At 43.7% G+C, this 22,409-nt stretch overlaps 1 protein-coding gene across 5 annotated transcripts in view; it reads left to right on the top strand.

The window, feature by feature from the left end:
- SMARCA2 (SWI/SNF related BAF chromatin remodeling complex subunit ATPase 2) overlaps positions 1-22,409 on the top strand; it is a 187,991-nt gene that overhangs the window by 5,766 nt on the left and 159,816 nt on the right. For 2 of the 5 annotated variants that reach the window (XM_025188130.2, XM_075931661.1), the window contains 2 exons: positions 11,512-11,772; positions 19,408-19,537. In XM_025188130.2, coding sequence (XP_025043915.2) covers positions 11,548-11,772; positions 19,408-19,537 — 355 coding nt within the window. In that variant the 5' untranslated portion in view covers positions 11,512-11,547. Of the gene's footprint in view, positions 1-9,817; positions 9,941-11,511; positions 11,773-16,570; positions 16,921-19,407; positions 19,538-22,409 lie in introns of those variants that run through there. The other 3 variants (XM_075931662.1, XM_075931663.1, XM_075931664.1) reach the window with 3 other exon arrangements.

Genomic DNA, 22,409 nt, shown 5'->3' with positions numbered 1-22,409 from the left:
TGCTACTAACTTCACATGCAGACTTTTTGTGGAGAGGACTTGATCTTAGAATCAGGCTAGGCAGTTAAGTTGACTTATTTCTGCCGGCAGCTTCACTACTTGCTGGATCAACGGGCAGAGATCAATCCAGTAGGAGTTGATTTATTGCATCTAGTATAGATGTGATAAATCCATAGCTGAGCTCTCTCCTGTTAACTCAAGTACTCCACCAAAATGAGAGTAAGTGTAGTCAATGGGAGAGTGTCAGCTGTTGACTTACCACAGGATCTTTACTGCAGTAAGCAGACCTGAGTGTGCTGATTTCAGCTATGTTATTCACATAGATGAAGTTGTGTAACTTAGTTTGACAGCCCGTGGTAGTGTAGACAAGGTCTAGCTCCTCTAGTTTGTACTTCAGACTGCAAGTTGTCTTCCAGAAGTGCTCTCTGTCATGAATTACTTAAATACAGCATCTTCCCGACTTACGAACCAGTTACGGACCAAGCAGTAGGTCCGTTTCGTTCGTAAGTCAGACCCCATAGAGTTACACACGACCGCGCTGTTTGTAAGCGCAGATCGCGTTTGTAACTCAGGGTCCGCCATTTAGACAGCTTCGGTCATAACTGCGAATGGTTCTAAGTCGACTGTTCGCAACTCGGGGACCGGCAATATAAGAAGCCAGCTCATCAGCTGGCATAAATGTGTTCCATTGGTATAAATGGAATTACTTTTGTTTACAGGGAAGCTGGTGATGCACTCTTGTATTGCTTTCAGTATAACAAACTATCATGATTTTCTGTTGTAGCTGTTTAAAACTCCCGCTGGCTGTGACTTCATTTGGGAGATGGTTTGATTGGTCATCATTTCCCTATAGAATGTTGTGACATCATAACATTGTGAGACTGCCTGGCATGGGTGGTTGGTATGGTAAGCGGGAGAAGGCACTGCCTTCCCACACCGCCAACCTGGCCCCACCTACACTGTGCCTCCAGGACACCTGCTGTAGGCATATTGAAGGTGGAGTGTGGCTGCCCCTAGCATCCACCTTCCTTGTGCTCCATAGCCAGGGAAGCTGGTGATGCACTCTGCCAGCCCTCTTCAGGGCTGGGGAGCCTGGGGGTGTGCCGCTGGCCCTCCCCGTGCTCCAGGGCTGAGGAGGCTGGAGACACACGCTGCTGGCTCTCCCTGTGCTCCAGAACTGGGGAGGCTGGGGCAAGTGCGACCTGTCCTCCTTGTGGTGTTGGGCTCAGGGAGGCTGGTGCCATGTGCCACCTGGCCTCCCTGTGGTGCTAGGGTTGGTAAGGCTGGGGCTGTGTGCTGCTCCATCTCCTTTGGTGCTTGGCTCCTATGGCGAGGGGGCGGGGAGGGAAAGCAAGGCCCAGGCAGAAGAGGTAGGGCTGGGAGCAGGTCTGGGGGCTTGCCCTATATTCAACCATTGCCCATGTACTGCTGACACTCAGTTTGGTACAGCCTTTCCATGAGTCTTTCTTTGCTTTTCCAAATCTGGCTGAGACCCAGTCTGGGTTGACTGGAGAAGATCAATTTTCTGTTGTTGGTGAAGGGCAGAGTATATCTGTTCCATGAAAAAGTGGTCTGTAGTTTCTGAGATCTTTAGAGACTCCTGCTATTCTTGGATTTCCTGGTCACAACAGTGGCTTGTTCTGCCTATTTCATTTGTTTCTGCCAGTTTTCCCTCTAAGATTTTCCATCTATGATTAGAGTGAGTTTTGTCTTGTGCTTCAACATTGAGGTCATGTGCTCTTCAGATGTGTGCCACCGTGGCACCCACCAGTGGTGCTGCTCCCTGAGAGACTTTTCCAGCAAAGACACCCTGAACCCTGCTCCCAGGTAGCACCTCCCCCCACCTTGTGGGGAGAAAGTGAGATGTGCTCGCCAACCCCCCCCCCCAGTAGCGCCTCTCCTGGGGCAGCCTGTAAGCAGGGCAGGGACTGCCCCAGGATGCTGGCTGTGAGTCCCCACCTGGGGCAGAGGGAAGCTGCTGACAGCGTCCTGTGTTTGCAGGGAGTGAGGTGCTAGGGGTGGGGCAGTGACGTGGGGCGCCGGGTGAGGGGGAAGACTGCAGGGAATGGGGAGAACAAGGGGCTTTGAAAGGGGAAAGAAAGGTGCAGGAGCAGGCAAAGAAGGTTGCAGGGGGCCTGAACCCCAGGAGCAGCTGCACCACAGTCTGGCCCTGGCCGTGACCCCAGCCCCAGGAGCAGCCGCACTGCAGCCCGCCTCCTGCTTTGACAGCCCCCCGCCATGCAGCCTGCTCAGAGAGCAGCCCGGCAGCCACTATGCAGCCCTGACCATGGCTCCAGACCTGGCAAAGGGCTGGAGCTGGCCCTTGGAGCAGCCCCGGGCCCCAGAGCGGCCCCAGAGCAGCCCCAGCTCCTGGAACAGCCACCTGCCAAGTAGGGATGTTAGGTACTATGTAATTGAATAATCGTGTAACCACACAGCTTAACATCAGTTACATGATTATTCTATAGTGTCCAGAGGTGGGGCCAGCAGCCAGTGCACTCCTGGACCCACTCCCGCAGAACTCCCTGCCATCCAGCACTGCTACTTGTGATACTGAGGGGGCAGCCCTTGTCTGCGGGGGGGAAAGGGGGAGTCCGCTCCCCATGGACAGGGGCTGCGCTAGAATCCCACGGAGTAGCCTGTGTCTGCGGCAAACCGGGACCCGCAGCGGACAGATGCTGCTCCGCAGCAGCCTCCCCTATCTCCCCCTACCACACTGCTGCCTCTTATAGGGGTAAGGCAGATGGCTATGTGGGATCTGGTGATTGTGGGGAGCTGGCTTAAAAGATGGCTCCCCACAGGCACTGACTCCTGCCTCTGTGGGCGGAAGGAATGTGTGTGATTGACAGGATTAACCAATAAGCCCCAGGCTTATCAGTTAATCATGTAGTCGATTACATGTTCACATGCCTACTGCTGAGCAGCCCAGGCCCTGCGCGCAGGTTCTTGCCATGTGGCCCCGGCCCCCAGAGTGGCTGCCCACCACACAACCCTCGCCCTGGCCCCCAGTGCAGCCTTGGCTCTGGGAACAGCTGCCCACCATGAGGCTCCAATCCACGGAGTATCCATGGATGCCAGAACAGCCGCCCACCACGTGGCCCCTGCATCCAGAGCAGCCCGGGCACCTGGAGCAGCCCTGGCTGCCATGGCACTTGCGCCATGCAGCTGCAGCTGTTGGAACAGCCATGGCCCCTGGAACAGCCTCCTGCCATGCAGCTCTGGCTGCTGAAGCAGCAGGGCAGCCACTAGGCAGCCCTGGCTGTAGCTCCAACCCTAAAGGGCCATCCGCTCAGAGCACCTGCGGGACTGGAGCAGCCCTGCCTAGGGTGGATGGGGGGATGCTCCAGCCCCTACCAATTAACCATAACTGCTAAGCCTCATCCTGTTAAGGGTGAGGCTTACCTATTAATGGGCTAACCTTTTACATCCTTTGTTGAGAGCTATTTGTGACTTTCATTGTGGACTATTTATCTTAATGTGGTGCTCTATGCATGATGTGTGCTCAGTTAGTACTAAGGGTGTTTAAACATCAAGTGCCATTGAAACTCTTACATTGTTCTTTATGTATTGGTTAGTAGCACCCAAGAACACTGGTGACAGTGCCAACCACATGCCTCCTCATAGCTAGAGTTGTCTCTGCTGTGCCCTGCACTTGTGTTACCCTAAAGTAGGGCTCCTGCAACAAACTCCATAGTCTCTTGATGTTTTCTTAAATTAACAAAGTTCTCAAAAACACACCCACAATCTTCTACTTAGGCTTAAGTTGGGCTCAGGTTTCCTGAGGAACTGTCTTTCCTTCAGGGATCACTACAGGAGACCCTCTTTCTATGTAGTGTCACTCTGAAGTTCTCTCACTGCAGGAGCTCCCTTCCTTCTGGCTTCCTGCTGCCTTTTTTATTTGAGATCACCTGATTCAACGTAGCTGTCCTATAATTGGGGCTAGGGTTGTGAACAGGTAACTGGTTAACTGTTTACTCAGAAGCATCACTCTTACCCGGTGATGCTTACTGGGTAACGGTTAACTGGTTCCCCTGGAGCAGACCTCTGCCCGTAGCCTGCCACAGGGCCCGCAGCTGGGGCCAGGAACCTGCAGTCAGCCCAATGTGAGACTGGGAGTGGGAGCCCCGCACACTGGGGGCTGCTCCAGCTGGTGTGGAGTGGTCCCCTGCCTGGATCCCGCTTAGTTGGTTAACTGATTAAGTGTTAGGTTAACCTAATGTTTAACTAGTTAACTGATTTATCGGGATTTTACGGCTGATGTAGCCCTTGGACAGAGGTAGTCAATGGGCATACTACAAGCCAAATCCAGATTGCCTTTTAAACAGATCCCTAAATCTTTTTATTTACCTATTATTTTTCTGGACTTTACTTATACCTTAACGAAGAAATTTGGACCTGGACGAAAAATAATTGACTATCTCTGTCTGTGCTTTCCCAGCCTTCTTGTTACAATCTGCATGAGTGAAGTCTTCTGGATGCACATAAAGCAGAAGTGTCAAACGTTTTGTGATCAAGGTATTTGTCCGGCCCTGGTAACTTGTGAACATCCTACAGAATACAAGCATTCTGTTCCCCAGGCAACACTGCCTGTTACCAAAAAGGCTGTAGGATCTGGCTACAGAACCGGCAGATCCCCAGGAGGGCTTCGCCTAATCTCTAGGTCCCTACCAAATTCTCCATGGTGAAAAATGTGTCAGGGACCATGAAATCTGGTCTCTACTGTGAAATCTGTTTTTTTTGTGTACTTTTAACCTATACATAGTACAGATTTCATAGGTGAGAGCAATAGTCTCAAACTGTATGGTTAGAGTGGCAGCAGCTAGCAGCACCCCTCCAGCAGCAGCACAGAAGTAAGGGTGGCAATACTCTATCATGCTACCCTTATTTCTGTACTGCAGCTGATAGTAGCACTGCATTCAAAGAGGGGCTCCAAACCAGCAGCTGCTGCTCTCTGGCCACCCAGCTCTGAAGGCAGTGCTGCTACCAGCAACAGTGCAGATGTAAGGGTGGCAATACGGTGACAGTCCCTTCCACCCCACAATAATCTTGCCAGTTGTCCACCCCCCACAACTTGCTTTTGGGTCAGAACCCCTCCAGCTACAACGCTGTGAAATTTCAAATTTAAATATCTGAAATAATACAATTTTTTTATTTTTAAAATCCTGTGACTGTGAAGTTGACCAAAATGAACTGTGAATTTGGTAGGACCCTACTCACCTCCCATCCTCATTTAGCTTAACAGGAGCCATACTGACATGAGCTCCTTCCTGTATCTTGCCTATGGTGTGGCAGATACAGATAATGTAAGATTAAAAGGGAGGATAGCATGCATCTCTAGGGTGAGACCAGTCACCACCTGCTTCCCAGTATAGACTGCAAACACAGAAAAGGAAATATATATTTGTGGGAAGGAAAGCCAGATTGCTTTCTCCCTCAGTCCATGAACATAAGTTTGCCACGTGCCATTCTCTCTTCTTCTATACGCAAGGGAAACTTCATCTCCAGCACACACATGAATACAGGAACTAGGGGTCACCAAATGAAATTAACAGGTTTAAAACAAATTGCACAATGCGGTCAACCTGTGGAACTCCTCGCCAGGGGATGTTATGAAGGTCAAGACTAGCAGGGTTCAAGAAAAAGCTAGATATAGTCATGAAGGATAAGTCCGTCAATGGCTGTTAGTTAGGATGGACAAGGATGGTGTTCCTAGCCTCTGTTTGTCAGAAGCTGGGACTGTGCAACAGGGAATGGATCACCTGTCCTGTTGATTCCCTCTGGGGCACCTGGCATTGGCACTGTGAGAAGATAGAATACAGAAGTAATGGACCTTTGGTCTGACCTAGTAGGACTGTTCTTATATAGACACACCAGAGCCCTTCCTGATTCTGCTGCGGTCTATGCAGTTTAGTACTTCCTTGGTAAAAGGCAGGGGGGCTGGCACGAGGGAGGGGAAAGGAGTCTGGGAGCAAAGCTAATACTGGGGGGCTCTGTGGACGGGGCTAGTACTGGGGAGCGCTGAGGGGTGGGCAGTTCTAAGAGGTGGGGGGCTGACATTGGGGGGCACTGAGGCATTCGGGGTGGGGATCTGGCACTGGAGGATTCATAGTAGTGGGGTCTGCTATGGGGGCAGAGCTGGTGCTCGCGGGCTCTGGGGACAGGGCTAATATTGGGATCTGGGGGCTGGCACTGGAGGGTCTGGTGGTGGGGAGCTCTAAAGGGCAGGGGCCTGGCACTGAGGCACTTGGGGTGAGGGACTGGCACTGGGGGGGATGAGTGCAGGGGACTCTGGGGTCAATGGTTGGCACTGGAAGGCTAAGGGGGCCAAAAACCCAGCCCCTAGAACTGCTGCAAACAGCTAGCTTCAGCTGTGGCAGCTGCCTGCCATATGACAACTGCTAGAGCTGAAGCTGGCTGTTTGTGGCGGCTTTGGGGGCTGGGGTTTTTGGCAGAGTGGTAATATTTTATTTGCATATTTGGATATTCATTATTTAAATGCAAATGAATATGCAAATGTGCAAATTAAATGTTACCTGCACGCCAAAAGTTTGTGCATGGGTTTGCTGGTCCACAGTATAAAAAAGGTTGGGAGCCACTGGAGTACGGCATGTGGGATTCACTTATGTAGTGATTGTTTTTTACAGCTTAGGCAGTTGGTACTCCATTAGAAATTAATATTAAATCTTCTAAGTTCTCTTACATGAACTTTTTAATGTACATATAAATAATCTTACAATTTACATGCAGCTGTATCTGAAGCCAATTAATTTTTATGAAAACTCAAAATTAAGTTTGAAATAAATGTGAATATAAAGGGAGTGCTTGAAATAGGGATGTAAGGATGTAATAGTATAGTTGATGAACCGATAAGCAAAAGCTCATAGCTTAGTGGTACAGACTACACAAGTTTCCTCTGCCAGTAAATTTTTTAGTAGGCTGGCCAGCAGCCTGGCTTATGCTGGGTCCAGGACCTGCCTCTACTGTGGGTCTGCATTTAAAATGTATTAGGAGCCAGGTGGGCAGGCAGCCCGGCTCAGTTCCAGCTCACTCTGGGTCTGGGAGCTCAGACCACCCCCTTGACAGGGGCTGTTGTCCGCAATGGGGAGCCAGTCTGCAATGGGGAGCTGGTTTTTAAACTGATATTGACCATTTCCTGCCTGGCAGCCCACTCTGCTGCCTCTTACAGAGCTGCAGCAGCATAGGGGGGCAGAAGGCTCCCCAGGAGTGGGGCCAGAGCATACTAGCTGCCAACCCCATCCCAGGGGATTATAGAATAGTCAACTAACCTGTAAGAATTCATGAGATTAATTGACTGTTCAATTAATTGATATTTAACATCCCCAGTTTGATATCCTATTTAATGGAAAAAGTTTAGGTACAAGTAATGCATGAGATACTGGATCTCAGGATGCTGTGCAAGGAAAATATTTATGGCACTTTTACATTGATTGCATAGTTTCTGTTAAATGCAGCGTAATCATGGTAGTGGTGCTGCTGCTGCTAGGTAGTAGCTTGTTAAAATGTGTCTGACATGCATGGTATAGGGACACAACCATAAAAAGGTCCTAATGCTGCATATTTCAGCATGGTGGATATCCCTTATACAAACTCCTTTTGCTGTGTGGAAATATCTTTGGTGCCAAGAACAATCTTATTGCAAGCCTCTAAGAAGCTGTATACAGCTGTGATCATTTACAAACATGATTCTTTTTGTGGACATGCCATGGGATTATAGAGGGACTAATTAGACCCTGTGGTGTTCTGTTGTTATCTTTTGTTTTGAACAGTAAAGCTTCAGAGATATCACTATGTCTCACTCTGCAAGGAGTGGGCTCCCAAGGTAGTTTATTTTAAGTAAGTTCAACAGCACTTGTTCCAATCTGTTGTCTTGTATTAAAGTAGAGAAATAAATAATAAAACATAACACTAGAGAGTTTATAAATAAAAGCTTGTAAAAACAACTCCTGACAACACCGAAATAAAGGGGAGAAATAGGGGAGTGCTCTCAGTGTAACAGACCTCTTTCTTATTTGCAATATTTGGTTTTATGAACTCAATGAAGTTTACAGTCCTAACAATCTTGCTCCAACAAACTAATTTCTTGTGCACAGAACAGAATAGGGAACAGCCAGAAGTGTAACCTTCCCCTCTTGCTTTGCTCAAGGCCTCCTGTCTAACGTAACTGTAGGATAATCTTCTTATGTCCATTCAGTCCTTAGGATCCCAACTAGCAGAAAACAATAGCGAAGTCAATTATGATTTAGAGCTGCCCTCTAGTAACTGGCTTGAGACACCTGAACAGCTACTTAAGGGTCTCAAAATCAATTTACCTTAGGGCCAGTGCCAATCCTCAAATCCTCCCAGGGGTCCTCCTCCTCTGGCAGGCCTCTTGGGTTCTCTGCATGTACTCCTCTTCCCCCGGGCATCTCCCAGCCCCTCCTCTTCCCATGCGTCTGGTGGCCCCACCTGACACGTCCAGCTGATTAACCCTCTTCCCCCTCGAGGAGAGGCTCATGCTACCCACCCTCCCACACACTCAGTAGGACTAGAGCACCTCCCAGCTGCTAGGTCCACATCACTGCCGGCATGTCCCTGTGATCTGGGGCAAGTGTGTGCAGAGCCATCCTGGCCATAGGATAGTTCGGGGCAGCTGCTCCAAACATCCTATCGATGGGACAGTCCCCCATGCTCAAGTTAGCCCATGGGTGAAGCAGAGCGACCAAGCTGATCTGGGAGATAGCTGCTGAGTGGAACAGGCTGCTGTGTCACTCCACTTCCCCACAGCTGCAGTGAGTGCAGGGTCCTGACACTGTTGCCAGCCTGCACCAGGTCTTCCCTCCCCCCTCCGGTAATCCTCGAGGCTGCATCCCTTGGGGGAGTGGGCTTGAGGGTGGGGGTATGACGTGGGGGAAGAAGGCAGAGCAGCAGTGCAGGAAGAGAGCAAAGTAGGGTCTGGGCTTGGGGAAGGGTACAAACTTTTTTCCCCTCATCCCCAGCTGCCTGATTGTGAAACTGCTTCCGCTATCGTGAGTTTGAGACTCCTGCGCTAGAGTGTAAGGAGATTGTGCTAGATCGGTGATTCCCAACTTTTTTTCCTATGGAGGAACCTCTGAAATAATTTTTCATATCCCAAGGAACCCCTACCTTAGATACAAACTGACCAAAACAAAACAAAGAGGCAGTTGGTAGCGTACAAAGATTACTCCAATATTGCCAATTGCCCGACAAAAATTCTGACGATATTTTGAGGGATATTGTTCGTGGTATTTCAAAATTTGTATTTATTTATTCCACGATTTCTTGTGGAACCCCTGATGATGGTCTGTGGAACCCCAGGGTTCTGCAGAGCCCTGGTTGGGAAACAGTGTGCTAGATGCTAGTTTGCATGTCTTTGACTCTAGACCTGGGAGATGACCCATTATCAGTCTTGTGATCCATCACTCTTTCTCCAGAACTTCATTGACTCCACTATATTTTAGTGCCATGCAGTAAAACAAAAGCACCTGATTTAAAAATGAGGCATTGTTTTTTGTTGTAGTCTTAGATAAGTTAATTACTACTTCTTGGCAAACCAGCAGGGAATGCCCTAATTATTTCCTTTCATTGACTTAGATGACATCCATGTCCTTATATTACAACAGGTTTTCACTAAAAGTTCTAAATGTTAGACCCTGAAGTGTGAGAGACAATGTATGATCCCAGATTATATCCTGCTATGTTTTGTTTTGTTAAGTACACAGATATAAATAAAATAGTTGGCTCTCCAGTAAGTTTGAAGGCCTCTAATTTTTTCTCTGGGCTCTTGTTATTTTTTAAGTCAGTTGAGCTGAAGTCTCATGGTTTCTGACATCAGCAGAACCCCTCGAATGAATTACAACTGTTTGCTCCAGAGCAGTCTGTCCTTTGTGAATTGCACTTGATATTGCTATTGCATATGAAGGTAATAAAGGTCTTAAATTAACGTCTTGTGGGGTTTTTTAAATTGTAAAATGAAACAATTATTCTACATTATTTTCAAAATTAAGCATGTCATTCCAATCAACTGCGAGGCATATAATGAGAGATTTTCAAAAGATATATGTGAATTAGGTGCCTAAAGACTTGTATTCCTTAGCACTCACTTCAGTAGAATTTAGGTTGCTCAGCTATGTGAACAAATCACCCCTCCCCCCACCAAGTGATATAAATTACATCGACCTAAGCATCAGTGTGTATAGTGCAATTTCTGGCCGACATAGCCTGCTGCTCAGGAAGATAAAGTTACTATGCTGACGGGAGGGATGTAGCAATTCTTCTATAGACTAGCCTTAGTTGTACATTTCAGTTATTTTCCCAAAGAAAAGTTGATTCTTACAGGTCAGTAACCATTCAGACATGTCGATTGACAACTAAGTGTGGTCTTTACACTTAATTTGGTGCATTTTACTAATCTGGAGGATAAATCTATATACAGTGTAGCTGGGCAATTGTTTCATAACTTGATATTTATTTTACAAGTTTTATCCTTGTTGGAAAATAGTGAATGGTACAGTCTCTGGTAAATCACTGTAAATAAAAAGTTAATCATTTTGTGTAAAACTCAAAATTAGAATTTCCATCCGAATAATTTAAAACACATATTTTTAGTTAAATAAAAGAATCTTTAAATGTGCTGGATTTCATAAGAAGAAAATTTATGAAAATGTTTTTTGCAATTAAAATTAGCTGATTTATTAAACAAAACTTACCTGTAGTTTGTGAATTGAATTGATTGTTTCTGTTCACCCTGTCCTTGAAAACTTGGAACTAATGGATCTCATCCTTTCACACACAGCTTTTATTTATAAATTGGAAGAAGAAAACAAGCTCTCTTAAATTTTCAATTTCTACTTGGTTACTTAACTTTTGAAAGAACTAGCCATTGGACTGAGTTAATTGAATAAACTAAAAGAAATACTCTGCATCTGCAGAAGAGGCTGCTGCTGTCAGAAGCTGATTTTAGCTCTTCAACAAATTCTGGTTATGGGTCCTTAGCCAAGGACTTTGACTGGTTGAGTAGTTGTACTTTTTAAAAATGTTGACAGCAAATGTGCACTACTTTACATTTTTGTATTTAAAGGGCTGTACTAACTAGATTATGAGCTTAGGCCTTAACATTGTCAAATTAAAATTCAGTTTTAAATAGGTTAATTTTAATAAAACTAATTTAAATAAATAAAATTCAAATTTTAATAAAAAATTCGGGATAAAAATCAGCCTTGCTTCTGTAGATGATATATAAATATATCCAGAATCTGCAAAATATGTCTCATTCCTCTAGTCTTCCACGGTCTTTTTGAAGGACAGGAGAATTGATCTGTCATGCTAAGGATCATTAAAGCATTTTTTTTGCTAATGATAAGTCACCTATGTCTGTGATGCTAGTAAAAAAAAAAAAAAAAAAAGTTTTATCAGGCATAGTTGCTTACTGACTCTGCTCCACTAGCCCTCATGTTATGTAAGATATAATGTTTTCTTTCTTTTTGAAATTAGAGCTGCTCTGTTGATTGGAAGAAAAACGGAATATAGATGTCCACACCAACAGATCCGGGCGCAATGCCTCATCCTGGCCCTTCTCCAGGGCCAGGGCCATCACCTGGACCAATTCTAGGACCTAGTCCAGGACCAGGACCCTCTCCTGGTTCAGTACACAGCATGATGGGACCGAGTCCTGGACCCCCGAGTGTCCCACATCCTATGTCTAGCATGGGGCCCACTGACTATCCACAGGAGGGCATGCACCAAATGCACAAGGTAATAGTGTCTCGGAATATATCTGCTGATAAAAACATACTTTTATACTGTCAGTCCCTGTCACCTTGTATTCTAATTTGTGGCTCACCAATGAAACTACCAGCTAAAAACTGATTCCATCTTTATTATTGGAGATGATGCATGATTCAGATTGCAAAGAACATGTTTTTGTTTTTATTTTTTTAGACATCAGTTCAAGCCTGCCATTGCTGGCAGTTAGACAGATCATCACTAGACATGAAAACTGCTCACATTTTGACATGGTAGTCCTCACTAGAAAATAAATATGTAACATCACAAGGCCAGTGTGGCAATCTTTATAATTATACCACACATTACATCTTAGGACAGATTTCTTTTCTAAAAGTCCATTTGTAAATATTCTATTTCCATGGTGCATTTTAATGAATTTTTCCCCTTTTTGTTTTATTATTACAGAAGGAAACTTCATGAACATGGAATTCTTGCCTCTTAAAGGCTTATGCTAACATAACTTCCACACTGATGAATTTTTTTTGGTTTCCAAGTTCAGTTCCATAAGTTACATTATTGAAACTCTTGAATGTATGTGTAACTTAAAGCAGGTGATTAGTCTGATCTCAGTGGGACTTGTGTGCTTATAGTTTTGCATGTGCTTAAATACCTTGCTCAGTCATTGCTATCTGAAAATATTTGTGTCTGGGATTTCTTCCTGAAACTTTCTTCCATGTGTTCCAATCTCTAATGAAGCAGCAAAGTTATTCTGGCACTAGGGTTGCAAAAAGTTTCACCTGTCAGGATTAGTTTCCCCTGTAGATACCCTATATCTTGTTCTGTAAAATATTTTAAGCATGAATTATTTTGGTGACTGTTTCTGAGGAGAATTAGAATTGTTGTGCTCCCAATTATGGGTTGATAGAATAGTTTTCAAATTACAGCTTAAAAAGTTACCCTTTTAAAAATAAATTTAAAAAAATTCCCACTTTAGAAGTGGAAACTTCTTGAGCTGGCCCAGTTTCCATTTCTGGATGTACAGGTTCTACCTCTGTAGTCCAGAATTCCATAGTCTGGCAAAATCTGTGGTCCTGAATCCCCATTGGTGCTCCTATGCTGGAGCTCTCATGGGAAAAGCAGGGTCCCATGCTCAGCAGCTCCTCACTTACCCTCCCAGAGCTTCTGGGGTGCTGCAGATAGCTCACTTGTGGCACTCAAGCTCAGGGAGGGATGGGGAGGAGTAGGGATGCAAGTTGCTCAGGGAAAGAGGCAGGATAGCTGTGAAACACCGGGCCAGGAGTGCAGCCCGGTGGCCATAAGGGTCGGTGCATTCCTGGTCCCTGACTGAGGGGCTCTGCAGCCATCCTGTCTCTTCCTCCAAGTGCTCCCTCCAGTCCCTGCTTGGTCACTGCTGGCCCCTCTGCTGTCTCTGGAGGGGAACCCTGCTGTGCCAGCAGCAGAGAGGCCAGCATTGACCTACCCTGGCCCAGCAGATTCTTGGGTTCAAGACTGGTCATTTGAAGCTAAGTTATCAGCTTTCATACTGACTGAATCACTGTCCATGAGGGTGCCATTTAAAATTATCAGCAGGACAATGACATTGGCTAACACCTTTGACATAAAAAAACTATCATTAAGACATTCATGACACAAACATGGGGTGGAGCGAAGCCTGGGGAAAGGGCCATGTGCAGTTTAAGAGCATGGCAGGTCACAGGTTGCTGGGATGCCCTTGTTTGTAAACACTTCTGAAATCTTAATGTTTGAAGAGGCAAACTGGTCTAGGGCTCAGTCGGTTCAGTGCTTACATTTCATGCACATAAAGCTTGAAGCTTTAAATTAACTGAACTCCAATCCAGTTTCTCTCCACAAATATCTCACTGCTGACAGTATTATGTCTGTAGTGTCAATGGTTGCCCTTCTCTGTCAGTGCCCTACTGAACACCAAAGAGCTGCTGGTGCTTGGACTTAGCCTCCCCCCATCTCTGACTGCTGCTTGTCTCCTGAGAGATCCTGAGGCTCACAAAAGCACAGAAGCATCTGTATAGTGCATCAGAAGAGCAGCTACACAGACTCTATTTCTGTAACATTTTTTAGTGCACAGTGTATGTCTAACTTTAAAATTCCCCCTTACTTCCCTGGTAGGGCCTTTCAGAATGCCTGGAAGAGCATTCACTACACAAACTCCATGTTCTCCTCTTCTGTAGAACTCAAGAACTTCACAGGAGAGGAAGTTATCTTCTGTTTTTTCCCCTGTGGACCACAGTAGCAGATCTGCTGTTCTGAGCATCTTTAGGATTGTCTTTGCTCAAAAATGTTATTGAGTTTGATCATGATTTTGGAGAATCTAGATAGCTGACACAGTGGTGACTAGTTGGCATAGACTGGGATAATATTTTCAGAAGCATCTAAGATTCATTTTCCAAAAGTGACTTAGGCACTAGGGAGATGTTGAGGATATCAGAACAGTCTTTGCTGCTTAATCTGAGCTATCATAAGCCTGCTAGCTTTGGTAACAATAGCAAAACACAGATAGTACTGCATAGGCTTCAGCATTATTAGTATAAGCACATCATGTCTCCTGGCTACACAGTTGGGTCACTAACCTGTTCTGAAGCTTTCACTGTTTTCACTGTTACCCATGCTGGCTAGATTTGAGCTAGTTTGGGGTAGGCTAGCCCAAACACAGCTCTAGATTTATGCACATACCCTGAGTCTCATTGCAAGCCAGTGAGATTTAGGCTTCTTAGGCTTTGAGGACCAGGAGTGAAATTTCCAAAATAATATCATATCCAGCATTTTGCCAGCTCATTCAGCATAATGTCACCTACTCATGATACACAATATCAACCACTCCTGATTTGTAAGCTAACACGACTCTTTGCACTTATGCTCAAATGCAACAGTGTGTTATTAGTGAGAAAAAATGCCATAGAAGTGTGGTGCTGGAGAATGTGTGACTGGCCTATCCATGTGTGGAAGTTTAAAAAAAAAAAAAAAACAACCCCAAAAAAATACCTGTAAAAATGCAGTTCCCATTTGGACATGTCATTAACTTACAGTGAATAACATACAAAATTTAAAAAGAATGTATTACAATACATGTTAATATTTATCAGTTATTTAAATTGGTGTTAATAAAGTATAACTCTTAACATTCATATATTTAACATTGCTGATGTGAAGATGACAGTTGTACATCCTATCAACTGGAATCCTGCCTACAAAAAAAGTACTATTTCATAGAATCAAAATCCTAGGGCTTGAAGACACCTCTGGAGGTCATCAAGTCCAACCCCCTGCCCAAAGCAAGACCAACCCCAACTAAATCATCATTTATATTTCTATAAATCAATCATATACAATGCATATAATACTTATGGTTAAGATTGATACAATAAATTAACTTTTCTGGAACAGTGAGTCAAAACCAACTTATTATGGTCAACCTTGAAGATTCAGAGCTCTGGAAAAATGAAATGGATTCTCCTTTGGCTCATATACAATCAACAAAATTGTTGGCAGAGACCCAGTTGCCAGGGCTACGTGTGCATCCCCATTGTCCTCCAGTTATGCCCTCAATTATTCCAGTGCAATTACATTGATGTCACGTATGTAACAACAATATTTGGCCTACAGAAATGTTATTTGCTAGTAATGGTGTATAAATAGAAATAACCCAGCTTTTCTCTCAGATCGCAGACTGAGGTTGCAGGTCTAGCAGTTAGGAGAGAGAAAAAGTTTTGTAAACTAAGGAGATTTGATCTTTAAGTAATTGTGATGAAATGCAAGTTGGGAATTAATGTGGTTACTTAAACATACAATAAAGGCAGTGTAGTTAAAGTACACATTCAACAAGCTTAGCTATTGCCTAAAATATGAGTCCTGCATATGGGAATGTCATATGGCCTTGCATGTAACTGAGGTCTCCCTCAGTTTTCCAAAAGCATAATTTATGACACACAGCCCATCTACACAAACATTTATTTATACAGAAAAATGGAAAGTGATTGTTTAAAATGGATCATTTAATAAAGGCCTTTATTTTCTATGATAATGAGTACTTTAAGTGAAATATTATCTCTACTCCCCAAAATGCAGAATAGCACTATTACATTGTTATAAGATGTTCTCTTCTCCCCAACAAATTCCTTGTGGGAAAAAGAGTATATAATTTAATAGGTATGGGACCAGTAGGAGTGAGGTAGGGTTAGAGATCTTTTCTCTAAGATTTTTTTTTAACCATTATGTGGAGTTGGTTATATTCTTGCTATGTAACTATACAATGATTCTATAGAAAAGATATGTAACTCTACTTAATTTTCGTAGACCCCCTCTTGGGTTTTGCTCCTGTTACATTTTCTAGGGCTTTTTTAATGGTTGTTCTATAAAGAGAAGCTGTCAGATTTAATATTATACTTAAGCAGACATTTTTCATTTAAGTTAGGAATACCATAATTGAAATTAATCTTTTACAAATGTTCATGCTGTTTAACTTTTCATAGCTTGCACAATTAAAAAAAAATAGACCAATCAGGTTAATTTGTGTTGGTAGTCAGTTTCTAGTGAATTTTGCTTTTATAATGCTTGGGTTGCTCATACTCACTCAGGGCAAACTCTGTCATTTATAGACTTTTTCCCCCCCACAACTGTATTTAAAAGTTGTGGAAATATTTGCATTTGCCTTGGATTTTGTAAAAGCTTTTTTTACAAAATAAATAAATAAATAAAATCTTTGGGTCATTTTGCTCCAAAAGCATCTTTTTATGTATGAAGGTGCTTTGCAGTTCCACAAGTGAATCTCTCACTTCATAATTGATGCAGAGACGTTCTGGTGTTACATTTATTTCTCTCCTGGTAACTACCAATCCTCTCTTCCTGTGTTTTAGTACTTTTTTCAAAATTGGGGACTGGGGAGGGAACCGCCTCAAAGGGCCCTTGCCTCTTCTGTCTCTTCTAACTGACCTACCAACTGTCACGGAACTTTCCTTTCTCATGCTTGTTAGTATAATGCAGTGTAATCACTCCAGTAACGCCAGAGTGTATGCTGTAATGGACCCAAGTGTTGCAGATGAGACCAGTTTCCAGTATAAATTACCCTGTGTCCACCTGAAAAGCTGGGACTAGAGCTTTGATCCTTCCGCTTCAAAACAATGTGGCTCAAATTCAACCATGGTGTGACTCGGACTCTAATGTATTTGCACTAGAGATGAATTTGTCCCTAACTTTAATGTCAATATAGCAACTGTATGTAGCATTTGGACTACCTGGATCTAAAACTGTCCTCTGCAGGGTTGATGAATTGCCCAAAACCAGAAGAGAGTGTCCCATAGCATGGGGAAAGACTGCATGTTCAGAATAGATAGGGGCTTTTGTTTTTTCCCTCTTCTGCTAGAAATAGCCCAAACTGAGTTTTTTAGACTTAAACATTACTTGAAATTTTCCCTGAGCTTTTTAATGAAAAACAGCTTTAAGTACCAATTTTCTCCAAGAGATATTTGCCTCATTCAAAATGAAGAGATGTGCTTTATATTGAACAAAACTTATTTACCTTCTCCTGTTTCCTTTTGTCATTTTTTAAATTCCTATTTTCAGGCAAGGGTAATTTCTGTGAAAATGTATGTGAAATGAAAGTGGCTTCATTTGCTTTGCATTTTTTGGGTGGAAAATATAGCTATTTTTGTCCAGCTCTATTAAAAACAGTGTTTATAAAGTAGATTTTCTATAAAGACAAACTCACCCCTTGTCTTTTTCTTTCCTTTTCCTCTTTATAGCTTTAAAGCACTGTTTTCCTACAGACAACTGAAAAAGAATGTTCCCCTCAGGCTAATTTTTCCAAAATTAAGGGGGAAAATTACCCACCAAAACGTATGTGTTTTGAGAGTTAAAAATTGCACATGGCAAGTGCTGCATTTCGGGTGGCTCCTACAAGAATTACAGTTTAGCCTCATTGAGGAAAGAGAGTCTTGCTCTCTGCTTCTGGGTGGGGAGGCCAGAACAAGGTGCCAATCTTTTCCTTGCTTGCCACAAGCCCTGCACATACTGTTAATGATTGGATACATCTTTTTGCGTGGTGACCTGCCAGGTTTCCTGTTTTCAAGGGTCTAATTTTATTCCTAAGACCCTTATCTCTGATTTGGCCTTGTTTCCATGACAAAACGTAAAAAAAGATGAATTTTTCGCTTTGATTCTCCCATGCTAGTCTCTCCCCCCAATCTCTCTGACCTTTAGTTGACTTCCTAGCCTTGGCCAGTTTGAAATGGGGCCACCATCCGCACCCTCCAAATAGAGGTGAGGAGTGTTGTGGAGTGGAGAGTGAGTGACAGGGATTCTTGAGGATGTGGCCAATTTGAATGTGGCCAAGAGGAGTTTGTTTCCTGCAGGGGAATCTTTATATACAAGGAAAAATGGTATTTGATTATTCTGTTATAGCACTGACTGAAAGGAAGCGAATGGGTTACAGCAACTAGTCTTAGTCCATCCTGAGCTGCAGAGTGTACTTTCATAAGTGGCTTTTTTTCAGCTTTATAGGACTACCTGGATCAACTGTCTGATTGGATGGTACCAAATACTGCTTGCCCTTCAGTTTGTAGGACTTGAAACTGCCCAAGTGGCTCAATGAGGACTTGAAAAGGGGGAGAGAAGGAGAGGTAGAGAGCAGTCTTTCAAAAACCAACATCCCAGAGTCCTGCTATTATTTGCAATAGGAAGATGTAGAGCAGGTGTCCCAAACTCAGTTTACCTTAGGGCTAGTGCCAGTCCTCAAATCCTCCTAGCAGGCCCCTCTGGCAGGGCTCTGGGGGTATCGCTGTGCATTCCCCTTCCCCATGGTGCATGTCCCGACCATGCCTGCTGGCCTGTGCGTTCTTTCCCACCCCACGCATCCCCCAGTCCCACCTGTCTCCTCCCCAGGCAATTTAAAACCCATTGGGGCCCCCTGCCACCATCACTGGCAGTGCAGTCAGGCTAGAGTGGTTTTTGGCTGCTAGCTCCATGCTGCTGGCATGTCCCTGTGGCCTAGGAGAGGTGTGTACTGAGCTATCCCATCCATCGGTGTAAATTGAGAAACTATTTACTCATTTTGTGAAACTGACTTGATATCAGTGTTGCCGATTCTCTTAATTTGATTTCAGGCTTCCTGATAATTGGGGCTTTTTCTTTTTTCCTGGAAAGCTCCAGCCATGTCCTCGCACTAGGATCCCTGCCTGGGGTAACTGAGTGTGAAATCCACTGTCCCCGCCCCGCTGGCTGCAGAAACATCTCAGTGGGGGTGGCTCCTTGGGTAGTGTGGTTTGCATTGTGGTGGAGGCAGATAGCATGGCTTCCCGGACCAAGCAGCTCCCTCTGTATCCGGGACTATGTGGGTCCTGGGGGCTTGAGTGCTGCAGAGAGCTGTTGTGTACTGTCTCCCTTCCCTCACCCCGTAGGCCAGCTGTTGTGCAGGCCTGATTAAAAACTTTTCTAAAATACTTTGCAGTCCACATTGGGGAAGTGCTCAAGCTGTATATGGCCCACAGTCCAAAAATCTGAGACCCCTGGTGTAGAGATTTTTACTTATTTTAGTCTATGTTTTATATATTTGGGTAAGCTTTTAACTTCTCTTGTCTAGTATGAAAGTTCATAAAGCAATATCTGTGTATAAATCTCTCTTTAATTTTGCAGTCTATTGATGGCTTGCATGAAAAAGGAATGGTTGAAGACATGCATTGTAGCTCCATGAAGAGTGCAAGTTTGAGACCACCTCACCCTGGAATGGGCCCACCGCAGAGTCCAATGGACCAGCATAGCCAAGGTTGATGCATATTATTCTTGTGATGTGTTTTGCAGCTGCCTACAAGACATTCAGAGCCATCACTCCCTTGTGATAGGTTTCCAAGTTTTCTTTTGGTCAGTTTTGGCATGATGAATTGAGAGCTTTGGAAAACTGTTTAAAATTCTTGCTTCCTTGAGTGTCCATTTGAGATGCCTACTGGCGTCTAGTGGTTATGATTTGGTCCTAGCACTTGAGAGGCTTGGGTTCAATTCTCTGCTTCCCCCACTGCTTTCTGTGTCACTGTAAGCATGTCCCTAAAGCTCTGTACTTCACCTCCCCCTCTGTAAAGTATGGCAGTAGTACCTTCCTACTTCAGTGAGACTAGGAGCTGCTAGGGGAATGTACAATATCTGAGAGAGATACTGGAGTAGCTTTTAATACTTACCAAATGATAGGCAAGAGCTGGATATAAGCAGTTTTAATACCTACCAAATTCTGAAAAGATCTGGATAAAGGCAGTTGCCAGGAAACCTGTGCCCAGCAACAGGCATGTAAGAGGGAAGTTAGCTTCACTCAAGACCTGCAGAGTCACTGCATTGCGAGTTGTGCTGGAGAAAAGGCCAAGGGTTAGAAAACATGGTTGATGTGTTTTGTGCACACACTTCTAACCTGGCAGTAGTCCTTTTCCTGAATATCCCGGGAACTGTGTTTGATCAGAAAGTGGGTTCACTCCTGTGGGATTTTTTTTGTAGTGCTCATGAAATTGTTGCTGGGGGGGGTGTGTGGAAGCAGCATTTTGTTTTTTTCTCAGTGTTTGGCCTCATAACTTTTGATTTTAGGGCCTTTTAGTGTGATTTTCTCAGTTCCTCCGTTACCATCAACTTGTAGCAGAGAAACGAGTCTGCTTACACGTTAAAGGGGGAGGTATTATATAAACAGCTGTGATTTAGTGTAGCTTTGCATATCATAGGCCCTTAGCTGCTTAATACTGTGTCATATAACTACTAGTATTTAAATAGCATCTCAAGATCAGGATTGGGGCCCCCCAGCATGCTAAGTTGATATACAAACATAAGAGATGATCCCTGTGGTGAAATGGTTACAGCCTAAATGAGAAAGGCAAAGCATTGGAGAAGTGATTTATCTGAGGACTATGGGTGAGTTGAGAATAGAACTCTAGCCTCTTGCATGCTAATCCAATGTCCGGTCCACTAGACAACACTTCTCTCCCAGCTTTGCCCTTGAGTAACTGCCATATTTGGGTGCAGTCTTAGAACTTATGTATGCAGTAAGAATATATGTATTAGCTAATAACAGTTCATCCAGAAGTTGAGTTGCAAGTAGCCGGTTAAGTTAGATTTAGTCTGGAATCCTCTCAGACAGAGATCCAAACTTGCAAACCACATAGACACTCATTTAAATACGGATATGTTGAAGTCAATAGAACTTCTTGTGTTTACTGTTTAAATATTTGTAAGTTTTCTTATGGGATCCCAATCATTGGAGGTTTTAAAGTACAGATTGGACCTCTTGAGGATGGTCTGCGTTTGCTTAGTTCTTTCTTAGCCCAGGTGCTGGACTTTGATGACTTCTTGAGGTCCTTTCCAGTCTTACATTTGAGTACATGGTCCTAATACCAAATGGTTTAACTGATCTGAAGGTTGTCCACTTTCATTGTACTTTCCTCTGAGGGCATTTTAAGAGTGCTGCAACACGTGTGTCAACTTTCCTTCATCATTTTCTACTTCTGGTCTCTGAGGCTACGTCTACACTGCAATGCTATTTCGGGATACCAGAGTATAATGGGCTTGCTATTTTGATGTCCCCGTAAACCTCATTCCACAAGAAGTAAGGAACGTTTCAGAATAGCGGGTTATTTCGAAATTTGGTGCTGTGTTGTGAAATAGGCTATTTCGAAATAAGATTGAAATAAGATACACAATTTGTGTAGCTCAAATTGCATATCTTATTTCGAGCTATGCTGCAGTGTAGACGCCCCCTGAAATACCACAGGCCACCCACTCCTGGCATCATGTGACCTGATTGTTTTACTCAAAATGTCCATTGAAGTTAGTGGGCATTCTAGCTGTGCATGGAACTGCTTGACGAGATAGCTTCTTTGCCATTTGTAATGCTCTTAGGTGTAAATTATCTGAACCATTAATGTTCACTTCTCCTAACAAATCTTGGAAGACTGGGGAAGTTCTAGGAGAATAGAAAAATGCTTGTCATACTGATATTTAAGAGAGGGTAAACAAAATGAACCCAGGGTAATTATAGGCAGGTTAACCTGACATTGATGCTGTGCAAAACCATGGAGAGGCTGATCTGGATTACAAACTATTAAAAGTGTGTAGCATAATTAATGTCAACATGTTTTTATGGAAAATAGGTGTTGTGAGAGGAGATGATAATTTTGGTTTCATTCCACATGACTATTAAATAAAACTATACAAAAATAAAAATTAGTTAATTGCAAGCTCATAAAAAATTTTATATGTAAGCCTGTGCTTTGGTTTTCCTTAGCCTCTGAGTGTGAGAAGCTATGAGTGGGTAATGGGATGCATCACTCAATGAGTATCTTGTCTGTTTACTTCCTCTGAAGCAGCTGACCTTGTTTACTGTTGGAAGACAGGATATTGAGCTAGATAGAGCATTGATATTGGTCTGACTACTGATGGGTATTTGTCCTCTAATACAGAGTTTCTCAACCTTTTTTTTTTTTATAAAGTACCCCTTTAAAAAAAAAATTATAAGTTCCCCAGTACCTACAGTTTTCAGACACAATTTTTTTTCATCATTGTGACACATTTGTTTAAACAACTTAATTGTAGCTGGGCAGGCGATGAAATTTTTGGGTGTAAAAAGTACAAAAATAATAAAGCACTGTAAAACTTAAAACAAAAATTCA

This window comes from Pelodiscus sinensis, chromosome 6 (assembly GCF_049634645.1).
Source record: "Pelodiscus sinensis isolate JC-2024 chromosome 6, ASM4963464v1, whole genome shotgun sequence".
Classification (NCBI taxonomy): domain Eukaryota; kingdom Metazoa; phylum Chordata; order Testudines; family Trionychidae; genus Pelodiscus; species Pelodiscus sinensis.
The sequence above is the reverse complement of the archived record's forward strand: the minus strand, read 5'-3'. Positions and strand labels throughout refer to the sequence as shown.